Source organism: Muntiacus reevesi, chromosome 4, assembly GCF_963930625.1.
Source record: "Muntiacus reevesi chromosome 4, mMunRee1.1, whole genome shotgun sequence".
NCBI classification, from domain to species: Eukaryota; Metazoa; Chordata; class Mammalia; order Artiodactyla; family Cervidae; genus Muntiacus; species Muntiacus reevesi.
Window position 1 is genome coordinate 74,042,822 of NC_089252.1, and position 23,003 is coordinate 74,065,824.

Below are 23,003 nucleotides of genomic sequence, written 5' to 3' on the forward strand. Positions count from 1 at the left end.
AACCTTGAAAGCTCAGGCACCTGGCTGATCCTGAAGGAGTTCCCCCATTCCCCAGCATGGGCGTCTCCTTGTCACCTGTTGGACCTCCAGCCCCAAAGTTCTGTTCTGGTTTCCTCCTGACAGCTTGGAGGAAGTTTGTCCTCGAGGAAGCTCTTCCATTATTGCTTGGGAAATGGGTGATTCATGTTCACAGAGGGCAGCTCTCTCTGCACAGTGTCACTTGACTCTCCTGCCAGAGGTCACCTCCACATGGGTGACAGAGCGTTCATGCTCATATCACCAGGGGAGTGGGGGAAGGGCTGACGAGGACACAGACGCCCTCCTGCAGCGCCGCCCACCTGCATTTGGGGTTCCTGGTGAGGCTCAGCTGCAAGGCCACTGGTTTTCTGATGCTCATTCAGTCCCTTCTCAGTTCATGATGCAGCTGAGGTCTGGAGGAGCAGCACTATCCCCCCAGTGTCACACAGCTCTGGGGGTTTTTAGCTCAAGTTCTGAGCTGTAGAAAAATCCCATGCTGGAGAAGAAGGAAATTGTAGGAACACGCATATATGTTTTCTGTTGACAGCAAACTGGATTAGGCTTGAGCAACTCCAGTCTTTCCTGACAGCCTGGGGGCCGGAATCGTGGACCACGAGTGGAGAAGAGTGAGGCAGGGCACCTGGGCCAAGGACCCCAGCGAGAGGCAGGAGAACCCCCTCAGCTCAAATGCAAAACCACTGGCCTGCTTGCTTTCTTTTTTCCTGCTTTGTTTCCTGGCCCCTCTTGCTGACAATTTGACCCGGTTGCAGAATTTCTCACTCCTCTGCTAAGAAAAATCTCTCCTTCCTGCAGGCTCCCCAAGTAGAACCGAGTAAGACAGAGGCGCTTTCATCTCTCAGGGCCATCCACCCTCACTCTGCTTAAGCCTCGTTTGTTTCCTCTGCCTGAAAGAAGCCTTTTGCTTGCTGTGCCAGGGTTGGCCAGAGCCAGAGAGCGTCCAGGGCTGTGACCGCTTTGTTCCTGAACCCCGTGTGAAGTCTTGGAAATGTCTGCATACACTAGAGTGAGGGGTAGTGACCAGGTGCCTAGGATCATTTTCCCATGGAGTACCTATCACTTTTCTTAGTTCACACCTGGCTCCGTGGCCTTTGGAAACTTCTGAACCTCTCTGAGGACCCTTGTCCTTCAGCTGTAACATGAGACTGGTAAGAGTTGGATTAAGAGTCAGACACTCGCTGGGTGACTGAGCGAACACAGAGAGATGGATCTGTGTCTTGTACAGAATGCTCACACACAGCTCTTCCCACACTCCGTGTGGCTGCCAAGTGGCCTGGGTATGGTCATTTCAGGGTTGTTGTTGTGTAGTTGCCAAGTCACGTTCAACTCTTTTGTGACCCCGCGGACTGTAGCCCACCAGGCCCCTCTCTCCATGGGATTTCCCAGGCAAGAATACTGGAGTGGGTTGCCATTTCCTTCTCCAGGGGATCTTCCCGACCCAGGGATCAAATCCACGTCTTCTGCACTGCCAGGCATTTCTTTACTGCTGAGCCACCTGGGGGGCCCCATATCAGGGTAGGCGCCCTCATCTTAGCTGTGGTCCAGTCTGTCTGTTTGCTTAGAGCTGCTTTCAGACAGGTTTCAGTTAGTAAATGAAGCCACATGCCCTGTATTTCAGTCTGTATTGGTCCCTGAGTGGTTGAATAGAACTTCACTTGCAATTCTTTATCAGAACTGAAGAATTCAATTGGAAATACCTTGGCTCGAAGAAAACAGAATTTACAATGTGATCACTCATCATCTCGGGACTCTTATTTTCTGAAGATTTTGTTCATGTTTTTCAGAGATTCTAAGTCACCGTGCTCCTCTCTCTGGCTTGTCCCTTAGGTTCCCTGTAAGGAGCCGCTGCCACTGTGCCAGACCTCCTGGGGGCTGTCTGCCCGACTGCCCCAGACTCCGGCAGCGGGGCCGCCGATGGCAGTGGGCACCTCCCCGTGAAACCTGCCAAGCTGGACGCCACAGCTCTGCACGACGACGCTTTGGCCAACTCTGTGCCCCCTTCGGAGGCGTGCAACCATGCAGTCCTAGCCTGCGGCCTGGGCTTCCCCGAGGAGCACTATGTGAGCGAGGCCGTGGAAGATGCGCCCAGCTGCAGAGGGTACCGAGATGCCTGCACCATCACCGGTAAGGGGGCCTCTCCCTGCCGGGGATGGGGGAGTCAGTGAGGACCGGGGAATGGTGGGGCTGCAGGAGGGGGTCTAGGGGAGGGACCTGGAGGTTGAGGGACCACCAAAGGGCAAAGAGTCTCAGCTTTGGAGTTGTGAGGCCTGCCTTCCAGAACTGAACTGTCTGAGATGAAGACGCCATGTCTTGAAGGTTAGGGATGGGAGCACTGAGTCTTGAGCAGTGCGCCCGGCCCGTAGCGGCGCTCAGGGTGGTTTGGTCCCTCGCCCCTCTCCCTGAGGCTCTGTTTCTTCTGACATAAAATAGGTGTAATGAAAATAACACGCCATGGTGCCATGGTGCTGTGGGCTGCCGCAGTGGGGAACTCCCTGCAGGGCCCTGTGCACACCATCAAGTTCAAGTTCTTACAGATGCCTGGGGCAGTCACACCTTCCCAGTGTCCTGGGAACAGGGTGATCCACCCCCACCTACCCAGTGCATTGGCAACACCTGCTATTCAGACACATTGTAATGGAACTCTGGCTTGTTTCTTTCCTTGAGGGATCCTCCTGACAAGTGTTTGGAGCCAGCCCCAGAGGGGCCATGAGTGGGAACGGTGTGGGCTGGTGTGCGGAACAGCAGTGGGGAGCATCGTGATACATCAAGTTGCGTTTTATTGAAGTTTCTGCCCAGGTCTCACCTTGTCTGCACTGTTTGCTTTCACACTCTTGTTGGAAATAATGTTCGTTGACAGTTTCAGATATGCAGATTTGCTTCTAGTTGGTTTTCACTGTTTTCTCACCAGTTAATCATTGAGGACCCCACCCCACCCCACCCCGTGTCAAAAGCTTCCTGAGTAAGAGGGGTGTGGAGATGCCGGGGATCCCAGCTGAACCCCTGGGTGCCGAGCCCTTCCTCCACTTGTGTGCTGAATCCTCCTGCTACTTACCTGGCCCCCAAAGGACACACGTCCAGCACCTGTCTTGTCTCTACCACACCATCCATTTATCCTCGCTCCTGTATCTTTCCTCTTATCACAAAAACAGGTGACCGCATCCTCCTTCTTAAAAGGAATCCTTCTTTGCTATTTTCCCCACAGCCAGCATCCCTGTCTCTGCTCTTTGGTTTGCTGACTCTGGTTTTTCTCCTGTTTTCTCGTGCGTCCACTACGCACAGGCTTGGACCCCACCATACCCCCAGTACTGATGGCCTCATGCAGTTCGGCAGTCCGTCCTCAGCCTTCTCGGCAGGAGTTGACACTGCCGACCACCCCCTTCTTCTGAAAATGTGGTCCTCCCTTGGCTTTAGGTCCTGACCTGGTTGGCTGCTCCTCTCAGGGAACCTGGGAAGCCCCGGGGCTCAGCTCTTCTCTCTCCTGCGTCCGCGACTCCCTAAGTGATCTCACCCAGGCGCCAGGAGTTAGAACCTGCCTCTGCACTGACTACTATTCAATGCCTGTCCTCACGCTGGACTTTCCCCCTAAGGCCAGATGTGAGGGTCTGACTCCACACATAGCATTGTCCTGGGATGCCTGATAGGCTTCTCTGACTCACCTGGCCTTTAGTGAACTCCTGGTTCCCTCCTCCACCTGCTTTCTTTCCAAATGGTCCTTTTGCCCTTTCAGCTGCTCAGGCCAGAAGCCTTGGAGGCACTCGTGATCTCTGTATCTCTGTCCTACCCTGGTTCACTCGGAAGTCTATTGACTCATGGTTCACAGTGCGTCCAGAGTTTGACTGGTTCTCGCCAGCCCCAACAGTAACTGGTCGAAGCCACCTTCATCTCACGCTCAGATTGTTGCAGTGGCCTCCTGACTGGGCTCCTGCTTCCTTGCTTGCCTCTGTGCAGTCCAGTCTCTGCCTATCCAAAGGAGTGACTTTCTAAATACAAAGTCAGATGGCTTAACTCTTCTGCTCCCCACCTCTCCTCAGCTCCCTTCTGACCATGGCTTAAGTGACAGGATTTCCTGTGCGCCTTTGACCCATCTCCTCTTCAGCTCACTCCAATCCAGATACACTGACCTCCTCACTAATTTTTCAACAGACCCAGAACATCCCACCTCAGGGCCTTTGTTCTTGCTGCTGCCCAGCTCCTGGGTGGCCTTAACCGCAGGTGGCCTCCTGATTCCTACTGTACTTTCTCCAAATGGCATTTCCTTGGAGGCCTTTAGTGAGTCCCCACAGAGAGAATGGTCTACCCCTTTCCCCATCTCCCTTACCTGCTTTAGCTTCCTCCCCAGATTTAACCATGAGCTACTACATGGTTGCATTTTGTTGACCAAACTTGCGGTTAAATAAAAACTACTACTAGGGTAATCACAAAGGCAAGGGGAAGGATTTTGTGCATCCTTGATTCTCATGACTGAAAGAGCACCTGCATGTGGCCATTATTCAGTAACTATTTGCTAAGTGAATGAAACGTGTCGTTTAATTATTACTACATTCCCATGAAGTGGGGAATGTTGTCCCTTTTTTGCAAGTAAAGGACTAAATCAGGAAAGGCTCGGCATCGGCTGAAGATCCCTGAGCTCTAAGGGGCAGGGCTTGATGTAGCTTGTGACCCCAAGATACATGTTCCCTGCCCCACCTCCGCCAGGAATACAGTCCAGTTGGGGAGACAGATGAGTGAGTAGAAATAAGCTTTGTAGCATGGTTAGACCAATGATAAGCACCAAGGAGGGTGCCTGGCTGAGCCTTGAAGGGGAAAGGATGGGGGAGACCAGGAGGGCTTCTCAGAGGAGGCAGTGTCTCAACTGCATTTTCATTTGTCTGAACACATAAGCTCACCACTGGGATCCTAGTGGCATTTTGCCAGTGAAATCCAGGAAGCGTTTCACTTGTTAAAGTAGTTTCACTTCGAACGTGACACACGAGGGCAGAGTAATGGCAGAATGGCAGTGCTGAAACGTCAAACCCTTTGGGGCGTGGTAGCTGGCGGTTCTTTGCTGGAACATCCGTAGCAGGCGCCCTGGGACAGCTGAGAAACAGCTCAGTGCTGTCACGTTTGGCTGAGGCCTGGTAAACAAGAGTGTAAACATAGCCACTCTTGCATGCTTAAGGCAGCCAGGCAATGCAGAACACGCTCAGGTTAAAGCTTTGTATGTTGGTCTTTGGGAGGAATTCAGAAAACAGAAAACCCTATTGAGTATCACCGAGTCCACATATGTGGACTCCAAGCGCTTTGCCAAGTGCAGTCCTGGGAGACCGCTTGGCATCCAGCCTCAGATAAATCCATGCCACCCCCGGTTCCCAGGGAGCGCTGAGATGAACAACAGGCTTTTTGTTCCTCTCTAATTTTTAGGCAAAGCCAAATTGCCCGGCACAAAGCCCTGCTCCCCCTCTCTCTCCCTCCCCAGGGATATCGCATTTTGGGGTGCGTCTTTTTTCGGTTTGAGGTGGTTTAACAAGATGAGCTGATAGGGTGCCCAGGCTGCCTGGGGTTACGTAACCCATTGTGCTTCCAGGGCAGCGCACAGTCTTAGGATTTGCCCCAACAAGCAAACTCAGAGAAATGCTGAGTAGGTGCAGAAGGTGGCTATGCTGAGGTGCTGCCCAGGCTGGGTGCTAATGGAGGATCGCTCTTCGCTCTGAACGGCCGCTGGAGTTTCTTTCTGCACATGGCCTTGGTGTTTCAGTTTGGGCAGCCCGTGAGGGCCCAGCCTCTGCCAGGACTCTGCCCAGGCAGGCTCATTCGGACAAGCTCATGTGGTGAGTGTCTTTGCCCGGCATGTCCACTCTGCTTTTCTTTGTGAAGATTGTGGCCAGAGAGGCGAAAGGCCGCAGGAGAAGTCGTTTCTCTCCTGTCTGTTCAGCTTGGCAGGTTGTCCTTGGACCGGGGATGGGAAATTGCGGTATTGACTTGCTGACATGCAGAGTGGAAGCACCTTGGAAGCTGCTCACCCCCTTCTCCGTCCCTCGTCCAGGCTCAGAAGAGGCAGGTGACCCCCACGGGGCCATGAGCAGCACGTCTGAGTTGGGACCAGGCTTCTGGACTCCCACCACCTTGCCCTTTGAAATTGTCTGAAGCGGCTGGCCAAGGTCTCCAGGGTCCCCTCTGGCCTCTCCTCCTCTGTGATTTTCCTGATCCTGTGTCTTATCCTGGTTTCTTAAAGCCTCATCTGGTGTCTGGGTCAGCAAGGGATTTTTCAGAAGGTGAGGAACCCAGTCAGATAGTGTCTCCCCCCATCCTTTCCTCTTTTTCTACCCTCAGTTTTCTTTTTTTCCCTCTGTATTAAATATGCTTGGTCCTATCCCTCCTGTCCACACCCTAGTGATGGCGAGCTTGCTAATCGGTTCTGCTCTGGCTTGTCTCAAGCTGTGGGCTAATGCTTCTCACTTCCTCTAAGCTGATCGGAGTCCGACAGTTGGTGCATCTAGTTGCTGTCGTGTTTATACGCTGTTACTCACGGTCTGTCTGGGACCACACACCACTGAGTTTCTCGGAAGCGTGAGCTCTTCTTGTGCCATTCAGCTGGAGGTTTCAGGACATATGAGAACTCTGGATGGGAGATTATAGAGATGCTGTGCTGTGTGTGTATTTGAAATATCTTCAGGCTTGGTCAGTCCTTCTGTTCAGCTAGCAGCTACCTGAGGCCAGCCTCTTGATGGTGTCCACAGGTGAGAGCTGGTCTCCCCTTCAGAGCCCTGGAGGTGGGCAGAGGTGGAAGCGACTCGCTGTGGCCCGGCCAGGATTGCTCCCGCTCTGCTCATGGGAACTATCTTGCCTGAGTGTTCTTGTCATTTCAGGGTCACCATTTCAGACTTGTTCCTTTTCTGTCACCAATTTAAGCCATCAGACTTGGTGACTTAGCCCCTGAAAACATGCTCAGATAAAATATTATGGACGCCTTTTATGAATTAAATGTGAAGTCTCTTATCAATTCCTGTCTAGTATAAAATTTTTATTGTGTTTTCCATTGAAAACGTATAATGTTAATGGTACTTACTTGGCCAAATGAAACAGAAAAAAAATGGACGATGAAACACCCCTTCTTTCACAGAGTGAGAAAATGTGAATTAGGATCTAGGGAACTGCACGTCTCGTTCCGAATTCATAACTTAGATCTTTGCTTTTCTCAGTTGAATGGCCCCGGTTTAGCAGTTGGTTTGTTTTTACAAGTGCAGTGCAGGAGAAGGGCCCTGTTATGCTCGTTTTAGAGCTAACACTTAATCTTCAGCAAAACACAAAAACATTCACCTTTGTCTTTTAAACTTGCTGACCTTGCTTCTCCTCCACTCCTCATCCTTAGGTGAGTGGGTAGAATATTTATCAGACAGGGTTTTGCCATGTACTGTAAAATTTAGTTAAAATTATTGGTAAGAGTCCTGACATGATTGACAGGCTATAGTTACAGATGCCTGATATATTCCTATCTTCATAATTCATTTTTGTTCTGAATTTGAGACAAGTTTTAATGTATCTGATGTATTGGTGTTAGTCTTTGCCTGTTTCAAACTGTTTTAGGAAGCTGGCAAATAATAAATTAGAATTAAAAAATAAAGGGACTTCCCTGGCATTCCAGGGGATAAGACTCTGTACTTCCGATGCTGGGCCCACAGGTCTGATCCCTAGTTGTGTGGTAATGAAGATCCACATGCCGTGTGGCGTGGCCAAATTAAAAAATAAAATAAAAAATAAAGAGTAGTGTTATTAAAGGTTTGATCAGGGGTGCTTTGCAAGGGCTTCAGTACATTGAGTCCCCCAGCTGCAAATAGCATTCCTAAGGGTGTTCCTTTAGGTACCAAGTTTTCATAATGGATTTACTTTGGTTTGTTTTGCAAGTATCAGAGCAGTTGTGGGTGCTTCAGACACGCTGTGTTCAAGCTGCTCTTTAGGGGGACTGACAGGGCCAGACACGAGCCTCTGTCCTCCGCATCCTTTTGTGACCCTCTGCTGAGGTTTGCTGTAGGGACTGGGAAGGGATTCAACAAGAGAGAGTGCTGGGTGTGGCTTGCAGGTTGGTTTGAATGTTCACCCAGTCACACAGTTCACTGGTGATTCTGGGACTCATGACCCAGAGAACCTTGACTTTCTTCTCTGACCTCTGATCTTGACCTCAGACAAACTTGAGCAAATCAAGCAGAAACTATGGTGAACAGGAACTTTATAGCTGTAATTGGACTTGGAACAAATCAAATTTCATAGATCATGTGTTAGGGCTTTTCTGAGAAACAGAACCAACAGGATATTTTTTATTATATATTATACATGTTTATATATCATATTCTAAGCAATTAGCTTATGCAGTTATGGAAGCTGACAAGTTCCAAGATATATAGCTGGCAAGCTGGAGACCCAGGAAAGGCAGTGGTGTAATTCCAGTCCAGAGATTAGCAGGCTCAGTGGCTCAGATGGTAAAGAATCTGCTTGCAATGCAGGAGACTCAGGTTCAATCCCTGGGTTAGGGAGATCCCCTGGAGAAGGAAATGGCAACCCACTCCAGTACTCTTGCCTGGAGAATTCCACGGACAGAGGAGCCTGGTGGGCTACAGTTCGTGGGGTCACAAAAAGTCAGATATGACTGAGTGATCACTAACAGCTTAGAAAGAGCCAGTGTTTCAGTTTGAGTCCAAAGGTGGGAAAAAGCTGATGTCAGCTGGAGGGCAGTCAGGCAGGAGGAATTCTGTCTTACCCTAGAGAGAGTCAGCCTTTTTGTTCTATTCAGACCTTCTATGGATTAGATGAGGCCCGCCCACATCACGGAGGGGAATCTGCTCTACCCAGTCTACCGACTTAAAGCTTAATCTTATCCAAAAACACCCTCACAGAAAAAACCCAGAATAATGTTCGGCCAAATATCTGGGTACCCCACGGCTCAGTCTAGTTGACAATTAGCCATCACAGATCCTAACAAAGGCTGACGCTTACTGGGTGGTTGCTCTGTGCCTGGCGGCCTTCCAGGCACTGCCCTGGAAATTCACTCTGTTCTCAGCACAGCCCTGCCGGGCAGGGACTGATATCACCCTCATCTTTAAGGAGGTGCAGAGTGGGCAGACCTGTCCTCTCATGTAAACCAGGCATCCTTGGGGTTTGGACCCAACAGTGTTGTTTTCTGACCCTATTTAACCTCCTTCATTGTGTGTTTTTCTCTTCTATTAAGTTCATTTAAGGAGAGTTTTAATGATAAAAATAACACGTGCAAATAGTAAAACTCAAAATTGTACCAAAGCATAGTCAATGTAGAGAAGCAATCACCGTTCCATCTGTACAGTTTAACCATTAAAAAAATCATTCCAGTAAATTTTTATGCACCTAATTCTTTTTTCTGAAAATACACTAATGGGACCGTACCGTATACCCTAATCTGCATTTTAAAAATTAACAATTGTTATGATTGCTTCATTGCAGTACACAGGATGTTGCCTTATGCTTTGAAATGACTGCATAGTTGCTCATTGTTTGGCTGTATCATTATCATCTTCCATTTATTTATGTTCTCAGACATAATGGATTCTTTTTTTTTTTTTTTTTTTGGTAACAAGCATTGTGCAATTCCTCCTTTATTAACCAGAAATTAGTAGGTAATGAATCCTTCTAAATACATCACCTTAGAAGTAACAATGGAATGCCTTATTGTAATGTAAAAGAGCAACTAAAGTAAAATGATGGTGCCTGAGTTCTGGTCGTAGCTTCACGGACCTGGCCTCATTAGAGTGTGTAGTGGGCAGGCCCGCGCCGCCCCTGTGGATAGGGTTGTTGTGGAGGTATTAGCTCTAAGGGCAGTTAACCATGCTGGCCTCTCAGCGGCCAGGAATGAGCCACTGTTTTTGTCAGTCCTCTCTTGACAGTTGCTTTGTTTCCAGTGTTTGCTTTTTAACAGTGCCCCAAGGAACAACATTCTTGCATGTATGTCTTTTGGGTCACTTATTTCACATGTCTGTGGGCTAACAATTTAGGATTTGGTGTGCATTGCAGCATAGCCCTCCAAAGAGCTGGCACCTATTAAGTGCCCAACATCCATGTGGGGAGGCGGGGGTCTTTGGGTTTGATCGACCACTTTCATCATGGTTAATCAGATAGTCATACAAAATGGTATTTCATCTTATTTTGTTTCTTCTTAATTATGAATGAGTCTGTTCCTCCTTTCTCTTTTGTCTCATTTTCTGCAAACAGCCTGCTTCTTATCTTTGCTCATTTTTCTAGTGGGTTATTGGCCTTAAAGAGGTATTTTGGAGATTCTGTTGTGTGTACAGAGGGTAGGGTGGTGTGCCAGGGTGAGATTCTTTTATATTTCAGAAGAGGAAAAAATGTCTTGAAAATAGTTACACAAATTACTATTTAACTATGTCTATGTCCAATATTCACAGAAGTACAGGGTGCTTAGAGATTATGTAAAGGGGATTTCTGAAGTGGCATTTCTAAGAAGGCTCCTGTAGGAAAACCATATTTAGGCAGAAATCTGAAGGCTGTGTGGGTGTCAGCAGAGAGGGAGAGAGGGAAGGAGCAATCCACACATTGAAGATTGAGCAAAGGCCCTGTGGTGGGAAGGTACTCTGATAATAGTAGCTAACACTGATAGAGTGCTTACTATGTGCTTCACACTGTAAATTAAACAAAGTTAAATTCTCTTGTATTAGTTATCTGCCACTGTGTAACAAACTTCCCCAAAGCTTGCACCATGGAAAGCAGTCTGGTGGTTCTTCAGGTTAAACATAGCAGCTGCTATATGACTTAACAGTTTTTCTCCAAGTTATGTACCCAAGAGAAATGAAAACATAAGCCCACACAAAACTTTATATGTGTGTTCCAAGCAGCATTATTCACAGTAGCCAGAAAGGAGACCCAAATGTCTATCAGTTGATGATTGGATAAACAAAATGCGGTATATTCATACCATGGGGTATGATTCAGGGGTCAAAAGGGATGAAGTACTGATATATGCTATATAGCATGGATAGCACTTGGAAGCCGCGTGCGAGGTGAAAGAAGCCAGACATAAGAGGTCTCATATGCAGAACAGAGAACGCCATAGAGACTGAGGCCAGTGGGCTCTCTGGTTCCAGACGGTGCTCTTGGAGAGCTTTCATTTTCAGTTTTCTTTTTCTACCCCCTTTTCTTCTCTCTTCCTTTCCCCACTTTGTCCCCTTCCCTCCCTCCATCTCTTTTTCCTCCCACCCCTCTTCCCTCCTCCTTGCCACCTGTTTCTCCTCCCTTCTCCTTTCCCAGTTCTTCCCGTCCTCTACTTCATAAACACAGACACAGTTCTTTTTTTTTTTTCCCCTTTGTAGAAAGTTTTTACAGTCGAGGTGGATCTAGGTTGGCCGACTCAGGACCTCTTAGGTAGAGACAACAGGGTACAGGCCATGTGGGGTTAATGTTCTTTGGTGTTTCCCAGCCTGTGGAGGGGGTGAAGTTGGCCTGTTGTAAAGCTGGCCCCTTTCCCCATTGTGTCTGGGTAACACGCTTCCCATGATAATGAAGGGCTTTGGACTGCTCGTTGGGGAACACCGGGATTTAGCTGGAAACACCTTGGCGGTGAGAGGATGGAGCGGAGAGGGCCTCCGCTCACCCTGCCTGCAGTGCCCACGCAGGATGTCTTCTGAATTCTTCTGCTTAGTCGCTTGGTTGTATCTGACTCTTTACGACCCCATGGACTGCAGCCCTCCAGGCTCCTCTATCCTTGGGGATTCTCCAAGCGAGAATACTAGAGTGGGTTGCCATGCCCTCCACCAGGGGATCTTCCCAACCCAGGGACCAAACCCAGGTCTCCTGCATTGCAGGTGGATTCTGAGCCACCAGGGAAGCCCAGAAATACTGGAGTGGGTAGTCTATCCTTCCCCAGGGGATCTTCCCGACCCAGGAATCGAACTGGGCTCTGCTGCATTGCAGGAGGATTCTTTACCAACTGAGCTACCAGGGAAGCCCTCTGAATTCTTGGATGGAGGTAAATTGGGCAGAGAGGGGAATGGAGTGAAGAAGAGGCCTGCGGGCTAGGAGTTCTGGGAGTCCTCAGGAGGGAACCACCAACCTCTGGGAGAGGAGGAGAGAGAGAGCAGCTCCTGCTCTAGGCACTTGGAAGCTATGCAGAGGCTTTGTTACCCTAGTTTACTGTCCAGGGAGAGGCTGCTTCAGACCCTCTCCAGCCCATCTCACTTCTGTCCCTGGTGCCCGAGGGCCTCTGTGGGCACCATGCTGGGCGAGGACATGGGGTGGTGAGCCTGGGAGCCCACGACATTCTAGGGCGCTCTGTCTGCCCATCGTTCTTCGTAATTCCTCCCCCCAACCCGCCCAGCCCAGCTGCAGGGCAGAGTAAGGTGGACCATTTGTTTGTGCAGAATTGGGTTTTGTCCTGCGGATGCCACGAACTTACCTCAGAGAGAAGAAGGACTGTGGGCATGAAGCTGATGGGCAGAGGCGATGGAGGTAATGTGGTGGAGGGCTCAAGGAGTGGAGGGCTGGAGAGCTGGGAGGACCGGGGGCGTGTGATCCAGGAGGGGGATCCTCCAGGAGTGGAGAGGTGGGAAGTTGGATGGTGTCTGACTGGGAGCTGATGGGCATGGTGGGGAAGGTGACTGTGGATCCGAGGCCACAGGTGGAGGGACTGGACAGTAGACAAGTGAGCACATGCCAGGCGTAGTGTGAGTCGCAAATGAGCAAGGAGTTTGAAAGGCAGATGGAAGAAAATGAACTAGTGTGGCTGGAGGAGCGAGAGAATGCCAGCACAAAGCCCAGATCCCCAGAGTCAGCTCAGGGTGAGACTCGAATGGTCCTCTTCCAGGCGGTTTTCAGCCCTAGCTGGATTTTGATCTGTGTGGTGGACCATGCACCTGGGTCATGTTCTCGGCGGGAGAGAGGGAAAGTCTTGCAGATTAATGGTTAGAAAGATGATGAGGTGGCAAAGCCGATGGATAGGGGGACCCTGACCTCCCTTCTCATTTGGTAGAAATTCTGTTCTCACGCCCAATCCTACATGTTAGATTTCAGTGTATCTGATAAATATTACTCTAATTTTTTTTTCTGTATTGAAAAAACCTCACAACAGACAACTCAGGTTGTCATAACTTCAGGTTTGAACTCCATTGCTCAATGTTATTTCAGTTCTATTTAAGTAGGGGTTTGTGGTGAGTAGAAATGGGAAGGGTCAAGTCTAAGTTTGCAGAAAGCCTGAAAGTATTCTGATCTCTGCTTTGTCTGGGACCTGAGGGTGCAGGACTCCCGGGTGCAGATGCAGCGCCACCTTGTGGGTCAGGGAAGCACTAGCGGCAGGAGTGGCAGCCTTAATCTTGAGACCAGACACCTGCAGCAACGGCGGTTTGCAACTTTTGAAAGGGATTGGAAGAAAGAGGAGTTAATTGTCTCAAGAGTCTGACTGATAGGACTGCCAACTTTAGATGTGTATAACAGAAGAAATCTGCCCCTATCCCTTCTCTTGCCTTGGTCTGTCCCACCTCTATTCTCTTCCCATCTGCTCTTTGCTGGAGTTAGTTCCAGAAGTTGTTTTTGTAAGAGAGGGTATTGTGAAAGCCCAGTATGGCCACATCTTTCTTGCTTAGACTGCTTGTTAGGAGATCCTGATGGTGATGGAATTTCAGCCCTATGCAGTAAACGTCATCCTCCTAGTTATTGGTGGCCGTACTTGACATGATTTTAAATTGGGTATGTATTAGTCAGGCTTTGTTGTAGAAATGCTGGGTAACAAACAACTCCCAATTCTACAGTGGCTACTGCAGCACTTATTCCTTGCTCCTGGTCATAAGTTTCCATGCCTGGGCTTCAGTTCAGGTCTGTTCCACGTGTCTGGCCCTAGGGCGGCAGCTGTCTAGGGCCATGTTCTTCTCCTGGCAGAGAGCAGGAGCTCAAGAGGACAAATATAACCACACAGGGATATTCAGAGCCTCCGAGTGGACATGCAGTAAATGATGTCCACTCACATTCCACTGGCCAAGGGAAGTTCCATGGCCCAGCTCAAGGTCACAGAGTTGTGAAATGATACTTCATTCACAATGAGCCATAGCAAGGGTGGGAAGTGAGGGAAGGTCAGCCTGGATTTTAGAGGATCCTCAGGTAGCAGGAGTGGCCTTGAATGGCAGAGGCATGTAGGTGGTCTTCAGGAAAACCCCATGGTATCACTGACCTTTAAGCCCTTGGCGTAGTCTCTTAGCTCTGCTGGGCTAGGGAACTGGGTGGGCGTGGGTGGGGGAAGGATGTAGATTCCAATGGCCTAGAGCCAGGGGTTAGCATACTTCTCCCTAAAGGGCCGGGGAGTAAATGTTTTAGGTTTGTTGGTTCTGTGGTCTCTGTTGTAATTGACAGCAGCCACAGATGGTACCTTAAGGAACTGGTGTAGCTCTGTTCCATGGAATTTTTATTTATAAAAACAGACAGGGGACTGAATTTTGTAGTGGACCATAGTTGGTGGACTCCTGGTCTACACCTTCAAGCCCTGATCTGTATCAGGATGTCATCTTAACAAGAGAGAAATATCCCTTTTTAGTTGAGAAGCCAAATAAATAAATAAATTCAAAGGACTTCTGGTGGGTCCAGTAATACCCAACCCACTCAGCATTGTTAAGCCATGAACAGTTGGTCCATATTGTTGGATTCTCCAGGCAGCCAGAGCTTATTGTTTTTAAGCATGAGCTCTCATTTTGCTTGACCCATTTTCAGTAGAAATGGCTGGAAGAGTATTAGAAATTCCTTAGGCTTTCCTAGAATGGTGGGGAAGGTGGGGAAGGTAGATTCAGATGCATCTTTTATGAGCAGTGTTTGGTGGAAGATTTGGAGATGCGTCCAAAGATGGTAGGTCCGCCTAGTAACCTTTTTAAACATTCTTTGTGGTTACATTTTTTGTATGTGAGTAACCGCTTCATTGAGATAGAATTCACATACCGTATAATTCACCCATTTATAGCATATAATTTGATGGTTTTTAGTATGTTCACAGGGTTGTGCAGTCATCCCCACAGTCAATTTGGGAACATTTTCATCGCCTTAAAAAGACACTCCATGCCCTATAGCTGCCACCCACCAATACACTCACATGTCCCCCAGTGGGGCTGCATTTTTAATAAGCTTTCAGGAATCCCCTTCTTGGTTTCTGCTGTCCTTGTTTTTCTTTGCTCATCCCTGGCCTTGGAGAGCAGAGCAAGAGCTCTTCTTGAGTAGTCATCTGTGCTATTCAAGTGCACACTTAACAGAAACTTTAACTGCTCATGACACTGGTGTATCATACCGATGTCACCTGATGAGATAACTTAAAATTTTTTCCTTTATTATATTTAATAACACTTTATATTTCTTTATTTGTATTCTGCTTTGTAAAAAGTCACCCTTTGTAATTTTCTATTAATACATTTTGAATTTATGTTTGTGTTGGTTTGAAACCTGGTTCAAGTAACATGGAATTGTTTCATGCCCAGGTTTTATTGTTTTATCTATTTTAACTGCTTATTATCAGGCTGTAATGAACTGTTTAGGGATGAGTTTGAAGTCTTTTAATATCCACATGATCTCATGTGGTGTTTTGAAAAAGTAACCATTGTTCATTTATAAACAGAATTTCCTGTTCAGGAAGTTAATTTAGATTAACAATAAAGCAGTTTACTGCATTGAATGGTTGAGGCACAGTAGGTATTTTGGGATCACAAAATTTTGTTCTATTAATAAAGTCTCTGATTTGGCACATAATTCTTTCTTTCAAAGTTTATCACCTATGCTAACTGACTTCCGTTGTCCCCTGGTAAAGGGCTGACTTTGGGAAGGAGAAGATAGACAGAAGGACTGGGCTGTGAACTCTGGCAGCTGCTCAGGGTGAGGGTCTGAGAGAGTCTAACTATAAATACCAGGTGCATAAACATATTTGGAAATCAGAAAGCAAATGTAAGTGTAAAGAGTTAATTTGAAAACAGGAAATTGGATCTGAACCCCCAGATTAGAGCAACAAAACCCGAGGTAGGAGTGAGAATAGTGAGATGAAGTATAAACAAATTATCCTATTTTTGCTACAGATAATGAGAGAAGTACAGATTTATCTCCTAGTATTAATAATTTAATGGAAACTACCTTCATCAGTAAGGCTTAGGCTTTGCTGCAGAGGACAGTGTCTTCACCTCACAGGATTTATTTTTCTTTCACATCAAAGAAGTTCAGAGGGAGGCACTGCACTGCTGGTATAACCCTTCTGTCCTCAAAGGTCCAGTCTTCTCCTGTCCTTTAGTTCCATCATACTCATGCTTTTTATCCTCAAAGTTGCCTCACGTTCTCAGAAGGCTACTGAAGTTCCAGCTGTCATGTCCAAATTCCAGGCTCTAGGAAGGCTGCCGTTAGAAAAGCCTTGCCACACCACTGCTTAAATCTCAGTGACCAGAACTTAACACTCTTGGTCACACCTTGCTATAAGAGAGGCTAAGGAAAGTGGGAGAGTGTAGGTGGCTGGGAAGCCACTAGCATGATAAGATGTCATATTTTAAAGATAGAGTGTGAACCTTTCAAATCAGTGTTTCCTTCTCTTTCACGTCATGACCCCCCACAAGAAAATGATAGTGTTTGCGTAGCTCAAAGGGTGATTGGTGATGGTAACTCAGAGTTGGAAGCCACCTGCGCATTGCTTGGCACCCTCTATTTCCAACACGTGAAGAAAATTCTGCCCTAAATCATTACCGAAAAAAAAAAAAAAAGAATCTGGTGGCACATAGTCTATAAAACAAAAGACAGATAATTAATGAAACCTCAGGAGAGTAGAACCTCCAGGAGGCAGGACAAAAGTAAGATCAGTCATGTCTGACGTGTTCCTGTTTGAAGACAAAAGTCTCTGAGTGGGTCAGAAGTAAAGCTTTAGTGATGTTCTCTGTCTCAAGAATTCTCAAAGCAAAATACTCAAGGGAGTGGAAGTTGGGAAGAGGAGGACGGTTTAGAGAAAAGAGAGTTATACAGAGTAATTGTTAAATCATTGAGACCAGTGGGTCAGAGGCAGCAGGGGCGGTGTTTGTGGCCACTGGGTCCAGACTCTGTGTTAGAAAACCAGGTCTAATACTTAACTGTGTGCTGTAGGTTCAGTTATTTAGCCTCTCTGTGCCTTAGGTTTCCCCTTCTGTAATATGGGGATGATGATAATTTCTACTCTTAGGCCTGTTGAGAGGTTTAAATGCGTCAGTGGAAATAAATACTTGAAGATGGTAGCATCTGTAAATATTTGCCATTATTGTTACTTCTATTTGTTATCATTATAAAAAGTATAGCTGGATACATTATAAAAAGTGTGTATGTGTTAGTCACTCAATCATGTCCGACTCTTTGCAACCCTGTCGACTGTAGCCTGCCAGGCTCCTCAGTCCATGGAGTTCTCCAGGCAAGAATACTGGAGTGGGTAGCCATTCCCTTCTCCAGAGTTTCTTCCCAACCCAGGAACTGAACCTGCATTTCCTGTGTTGCAGGCAGATTCTTTACCATCTGATCCACCAGGGAAGTAGCTCCTTCAAACCCAATGAAATCCAGTTGGTTCAAAGATAGAATGTTAAGAATGAAGCTATAAAAGTGGTAGAAGTAAATATTGCTGGATATATTAATAATCTTGAGATGGAGAAGGCCATCCTAAGCATGACACAAAGACTTAATTAAGATTATAAAGAAAATGATCAAGGGAGAGAGTATGTGGTACAAACTTCTAGTTGCAAAACAAATGAGTCACAGTATGAAATGTACGATGTGGGCAGTGTAGTAAATAATTATGTAGTATCTTTGGTTGGTTACAGATTCTAACTAGATCTATCCTGGTGATCATTTTGAAATATATAGAAATATTGAATTACTATGTTGTGTAACAGGAACTAACATGGTGTGGTTCAGTTATATTTCAAAAACAAACGCATAGAAAAAGAGATCAGACTTGTGGTTACTAAAGGTAGGGGTAAGGGTCAAGGGAGAGGGGAGCTGGATGAAAGCTGTTAAAACTGCCTTCCAGTTAGAAGTACTGTACTTGTTTATGTACAACATGATGAATGATGTATATAAATACATAAATGATGTGCAACATGATGAATAGAATCAACCCTGCTGTATGTTATATATGGAAATTGTTAAGAGAGTAAGTCCTAAGAGTTTTCATCACATGGAAACAATTTTTCTCTTTCTTTAATTTTTTGTCAATGTGAGATGATGAGCGTTCACTAAACTTATTGTGATCATCATTTCAGTGGTATATGTAGGTCAGATCAATGTGCTGTACACTTTTTTTTTTTGCTGTACACTTTAAATGCATACAGTGCTGTAAGTCAGTTATATCTCAGTAATACTGGTGGAAAAAACTTGACTACCTGAAAATTAAACTTTATATAGGCATTCTTGCTGCAACGCGATAATACTTGCTCCTAAAAAACTTCCTGTTCTGCAAAATTGGACACTAAAAATACCAGGAGTTACACAACTTTGTAGCCAGAACGCTAATGAAAGTCATACAGTGGGAGATAACAATAGTAGCGTGGTCATCTTTTATTAAAAAAAGAAAAAGGTAAGCGCTTCCTGGCAGTCCAGTGGTTAGGACTTTGTGATTTCACTGCAGGGGATACAGGTTTGATTCCTGGTTGGGGAACTGAGATCCCGCATCATCTTACATTGACAAAAAATTAAATAAAGAGAAAAATTGTTTCCATGTGATGAAAACTCTTAGGACTTACTCTCTTAACAATTTCCATATATAACATACAGCAGGGTTAATTATTTTCATCATGTTGCACATCATTTATGTATTTATATACATCATTCATCATGTTATACATAAACAAGTACAGTACTTATTTATCTTCTAACTGGAAGGCAGTTTGGCCTTCTAGCCAAAAAAAAAAAAAAAAGAGTAAAATACACGTAACCTAAAGTTTACTGTTTTAGCCATCATTAAGTGTACACTTCTTTGGTGTTAGGAGCTTTCACTTTGTTGCACACACATCACCTCCATAAATCACCTCAACTTTATCATCTTCTGCAAATGAAACTGTACCCATGAAACACCCACTCCCTGTTCCCCTCTACCTCCACCCCCTGCCAATCACGCTACTACAGTCTGTCTCTCTGATTCTGAATCTAACAGCCTCCTATAATAGGATTCATAGAGTTTCAGCTCTTTTGTGACTGGCTTATTTTGGTTGCATACCATCCATACTGTAACGTATGTCAGAATTTTCTTCTTTTTTTAAGGCTGAATAATATCCCAGTGTTGTTGGAACTCCACATTTTGTTACCTGCTTATCCACTGGTGGACACTTGGGTTGCTTCTGCTTTTTGGCTGTTGTGATAATGCTGTTGTGAACATGGTGTACGAATATCTGGTCAAGTCCCTGCTTTCACTTCTTTTGGGTATATACCCAGAAATGGAATTGCTGGATCATATGGTAATTTGATCCAGTTTCCCTGGTAGCTCAGGTGGTAAAAAATCTGCCTGCAATGCAGGAGACCTGGGTTCAATCCCTGGGTCAGGAAGATCCCCTGGAGAAGTAAATGTCATTCCACTCCAGTATTCTTGCCTGGAAAATTCCATGGATAGAGGAGCCTGGTAGGCTACAGTCCATAGGGTCGCGAAGAGTTGGACATGACTGAGCAACTAACACACACATGGTAATTTTGTTTAACTTTTCAAAGAACCTGGCTATGCACGTTTTTAGTTTTATCAGATATGTACTATAAACACGCTTATGTATTTTGCATTCCAGATTTTTTGGATTCCTCTCTTATATTTAATCCCATGTGGGAGGTTACTGGTTTGAGGGTCATGACATAATTTTGATTCTCCAAACATGCTGTCAAACTGTTTACTCCAAGTGTTGTTCCAATTTCTACCAGCTCCATCTGTCTAAATACTAATTCAGCTGTGAGCACATTAATTACAATCGCAATGACACTGGCTGTTTTCATGTAAAAAAAGTCTTTCTCTGACAATTTAATAATTATATGTAATATATACACTTTTAAGAGGAAATATCTAGAAAATGGGAATACCACAGCGTTTTGTTACTTTTAAATTTTTTAATATGTGCTCAGTCACTCAGTCGTGTCCAGCTCTTTGCGGCCCCGTGGACTGTAGCCTGCCAGGCTCCTCTGTCCATGGAAATTTTCCAGGCACAAATATTGGAGTAGTTGCCATTTCCTACTCCAGGGGATCTTCCCAACCCAGGGACTGAACCTGCGTCTCTTGGGTCTCCTGCACTGACAGCAGGTTCTTTACCACCGGTGCCACCTGGGAAGCCTAGTTAAAACAAATTCAAACGAATAGTAATCCACCGCATCCCACCCTTCCCATTTTTTGAGCATTTTCCTGGAGGTTTATCTCTTAAAATTAGTTTTTTCTTTTAAAATAAAATTTCTGTGCAGTTCTAGCTTTATGTCTTTGTGTTAGAACCAGTCTAACCTGTGATGTGCTATCGTCTGTTTTTGTGGATTTCTATGCCAAGCCCGTTGGAGTCACTATTTCTGCAGAACACTGCAGTTAATTTTGACGTCCTGGGGCCTCCATAGCAGGGTCCTTCTGGCTTCGCTCTGTCCCGCCTCTTCCCGCCCTCTGCTTGCACAACGCTCTGGCGTGTCTGAGTGGACGGGGCCACGTTCAGTTGCACAAGGTGGCACTTGAACCTCACATGGGAGACCCTGCCTGTCAAGACGGCCGCCGGGTGGCTCAGCCATCTCTGCTTGTGCTGCTGTCACAGGAGCTGGTGTCCTGTGTGATCAAGCGCCAGCTCAGAACCTAACACCCCGTCTGCACGGAACTGAACCGGGGTCACTGTTTATCCTTTTTCTTAGAAAGAGTTGCTTCTGGTGGCAGGTAAGGCCATGGCTCTTCCAGTGTCAGGTTGTGTTTCTGTCTCCAAATTCTAGTTTCTTTGGCAGTTTCTTTCTGCTCCTGGGCGGGTGTCTCTGCTTGTCCTTCCCCGCTCCTAGAGACCCAGGTTACTGCCCACAGCCAGGCAGCAGGATGAGAAGAGAAGTCTGGCTCTTGTCCTTGTCCCTGTGGGGCTGGAATGTGAGCGGGAGTTTGTGTCAGGAGGTGAGCTCAGGATGGGGGCCCAGGAGAGGGTCAGGGGTTCTGGCATCCAGTCCCAATACTGCTCAGCCACGAGACCTCGCCCAGTTTCCCACACTTGCGGCAGGGCCTCAGGCTCCCCTTCTGTAAGCAGAAAAGATGGGAGAGGCTGGATCCAGCTTCGGGGCGGAGTCTGAGATGGTGAAAGCAGGAAGTGGGCAGGTGTGTGGGAGGGACTGGAGCGGGGAAGGACTTTGCCCTTTTAGACTGTTTGAATATTGAGCCACATTTATCCGTGTTTTTTTTTTTAAAGAAAGCAAATTTAGTTAATTATAATCACAAGGGACTGTCAGCCCTCCAGTGTTGGTGGCCAAGACCCCCTTGAAGGACTTGCTGTAGAAGCCAGCTCCCAGGTACCAGGCTTGCAGCTCCTGGTGCAGGAGGCCTGAGGTGGAGCCACAGAAGCGTCTATGGAGCCCAGTACAGAATCGTAGGGTGTGCCATGCGCCGCTGCCTGCCCCGGGGCACCAGCACCCCCAGCTCAGTTCTTGGGAGGGTCCTTCAGTTCTGCTGAAACGCCCACAAATGAGTGAAGGCAGGAGAAATGCTCTCGTGCAGGTTCCTTCCTTAGGGGATCCTCTCAGGGGGCCACAGAGAGCGGCAGCGAGTTGTGTGTGGATTAGTCAGAGGGACCGGGTGATGCCGTGTGCAGTGGGCTCAGCCCCTTCCTAGCAGGGTGCTTTGAACTCCTCTTATAACCTTCCAGACCCTGGTTTCCTGGTTTGCAAATGTGTTCCTGATCTTCACCCAGCACTGCCTGCTGGTTTCTGAGAGTCAGTGAAAGGTAGGAATAGATACCAGCGGTTTGCATCATCCAGCACAATGTTTACCGAGCCCTTGCTGGTTACCAGGCAGGGTCCTGGGTCTGCAGTGGAGCTTGTCAGCCACCTCGTCAGGGGTGGCTCCTGGCGTGGGGGCCTGCACACCGGCCCTCGCGGCTGTTACAGGCAGCTCTGGGATGTTCAGCCACTTCCTCAGCCTCTGTGTGCAGCGTCCTGTTCTATTAAACCAAGTGGTTGAGCCAGTAATTTTTAGTTCTAAAGGTCCCTCTGTAGTTAGTGAAACCACATCTTTCATGGCATTCTAGGGAGTAATTACTAACACTGAGTTCCTTAGCTAAGGCTCTAAACTATGTAACCCCATGATAGAGAACTTTCCAGAAGGATGTATGACAGGTACCAGTTGCAAAGTGTCACGTGTGTCCCTGACACCAGTATGGCCCGTGTGTGAGTCTCTGAGCCCATGCCCTTTATTCCTAATAACCCAAGGAAAAGGCTTTGTTTCCAAGTCTGCACTGAATGACTTGTGAGCGGCTCAGTAGGCCAGCAGTCTTGGGAGAACTTTTAACACGTGGCTGTGGGTTTGCTGTCACTGCCGAGGTTAATGGGTGATGAGAGGGGCTTACTGCCCCTTCCAGAACCTCCTCAGGCACAAACTGGGGTCATGTTCTTTGACCGTCACCTCTAGTGTAGCCTAGAACTTTCTCCTGAGGCCTGTAGTGAGGCACCAGAATGGGACATCCTGGCATGCAAACTGGAGACACTCACACATGTTTGATCTGACTCTCAGGTATTTTACAGAATTCTAAACTGTCGTCCCACATTTGATAATCAGGGCATCTCATGTTAAAAAACAGATCCCTGGCCTCTCAGACCTTGGCATTTCCAGGTGCTATGGGGCCTCCTCCGCAGAGGAGGGATGTTCTGGGTGTGGTGGCCGCCTCCCAACCCCACCCTCGGTCTGGAGGCCCAGAGACTTTTTGGGTAGAAAGAGAACTTTTGTGCGACCTGATGCCTTTGTTCTATAGATGGAGGGACAAAGACCCAAATAAACCGCGAGGTGACTTTCAGGTGTCATGGCGCAG

At 47.1% G+C, this 23,003-nt stretch overlaps 1 protein-coding gene across 6 annotated transcripts in view; it reads left to right on the top strand.

Annotated features, from left to right (window-relative positions):
* The first annotated feature begins 1,877 nt into the window (after positions 1 to 1,877).
* The window catches only part of TRAK1 (trafficking kinesin protein 1), a 99,049-nt gene continuing 77,923 nt past the window's right edge, over positions 1,878 to 23,003 (top strand). For 2 of the 6 annotated variants that reach the window (XM_065933106.1, XM_065933108.1), the window contains exon 1: positions 1,878 to 2,160. Coding sequence is in view for 4 of the 6 variants with exons in the window: in XM_065933102.1 (XP_065789174.1) it covers positions 5,753 to 5,843 (91 nt within the window). In the remaining 2 variants the exon portion in view is untranslated. Of the gene's footprint in view, positions 2,161 to 5,678; positions 5,844 to 23,003 lie in introns of those variants that run through there. The other 4 variants (XM_065933102.1, XM_065933103.1, XM_065933105.1 and 1 more) reach the window with 4 other exon arrangements.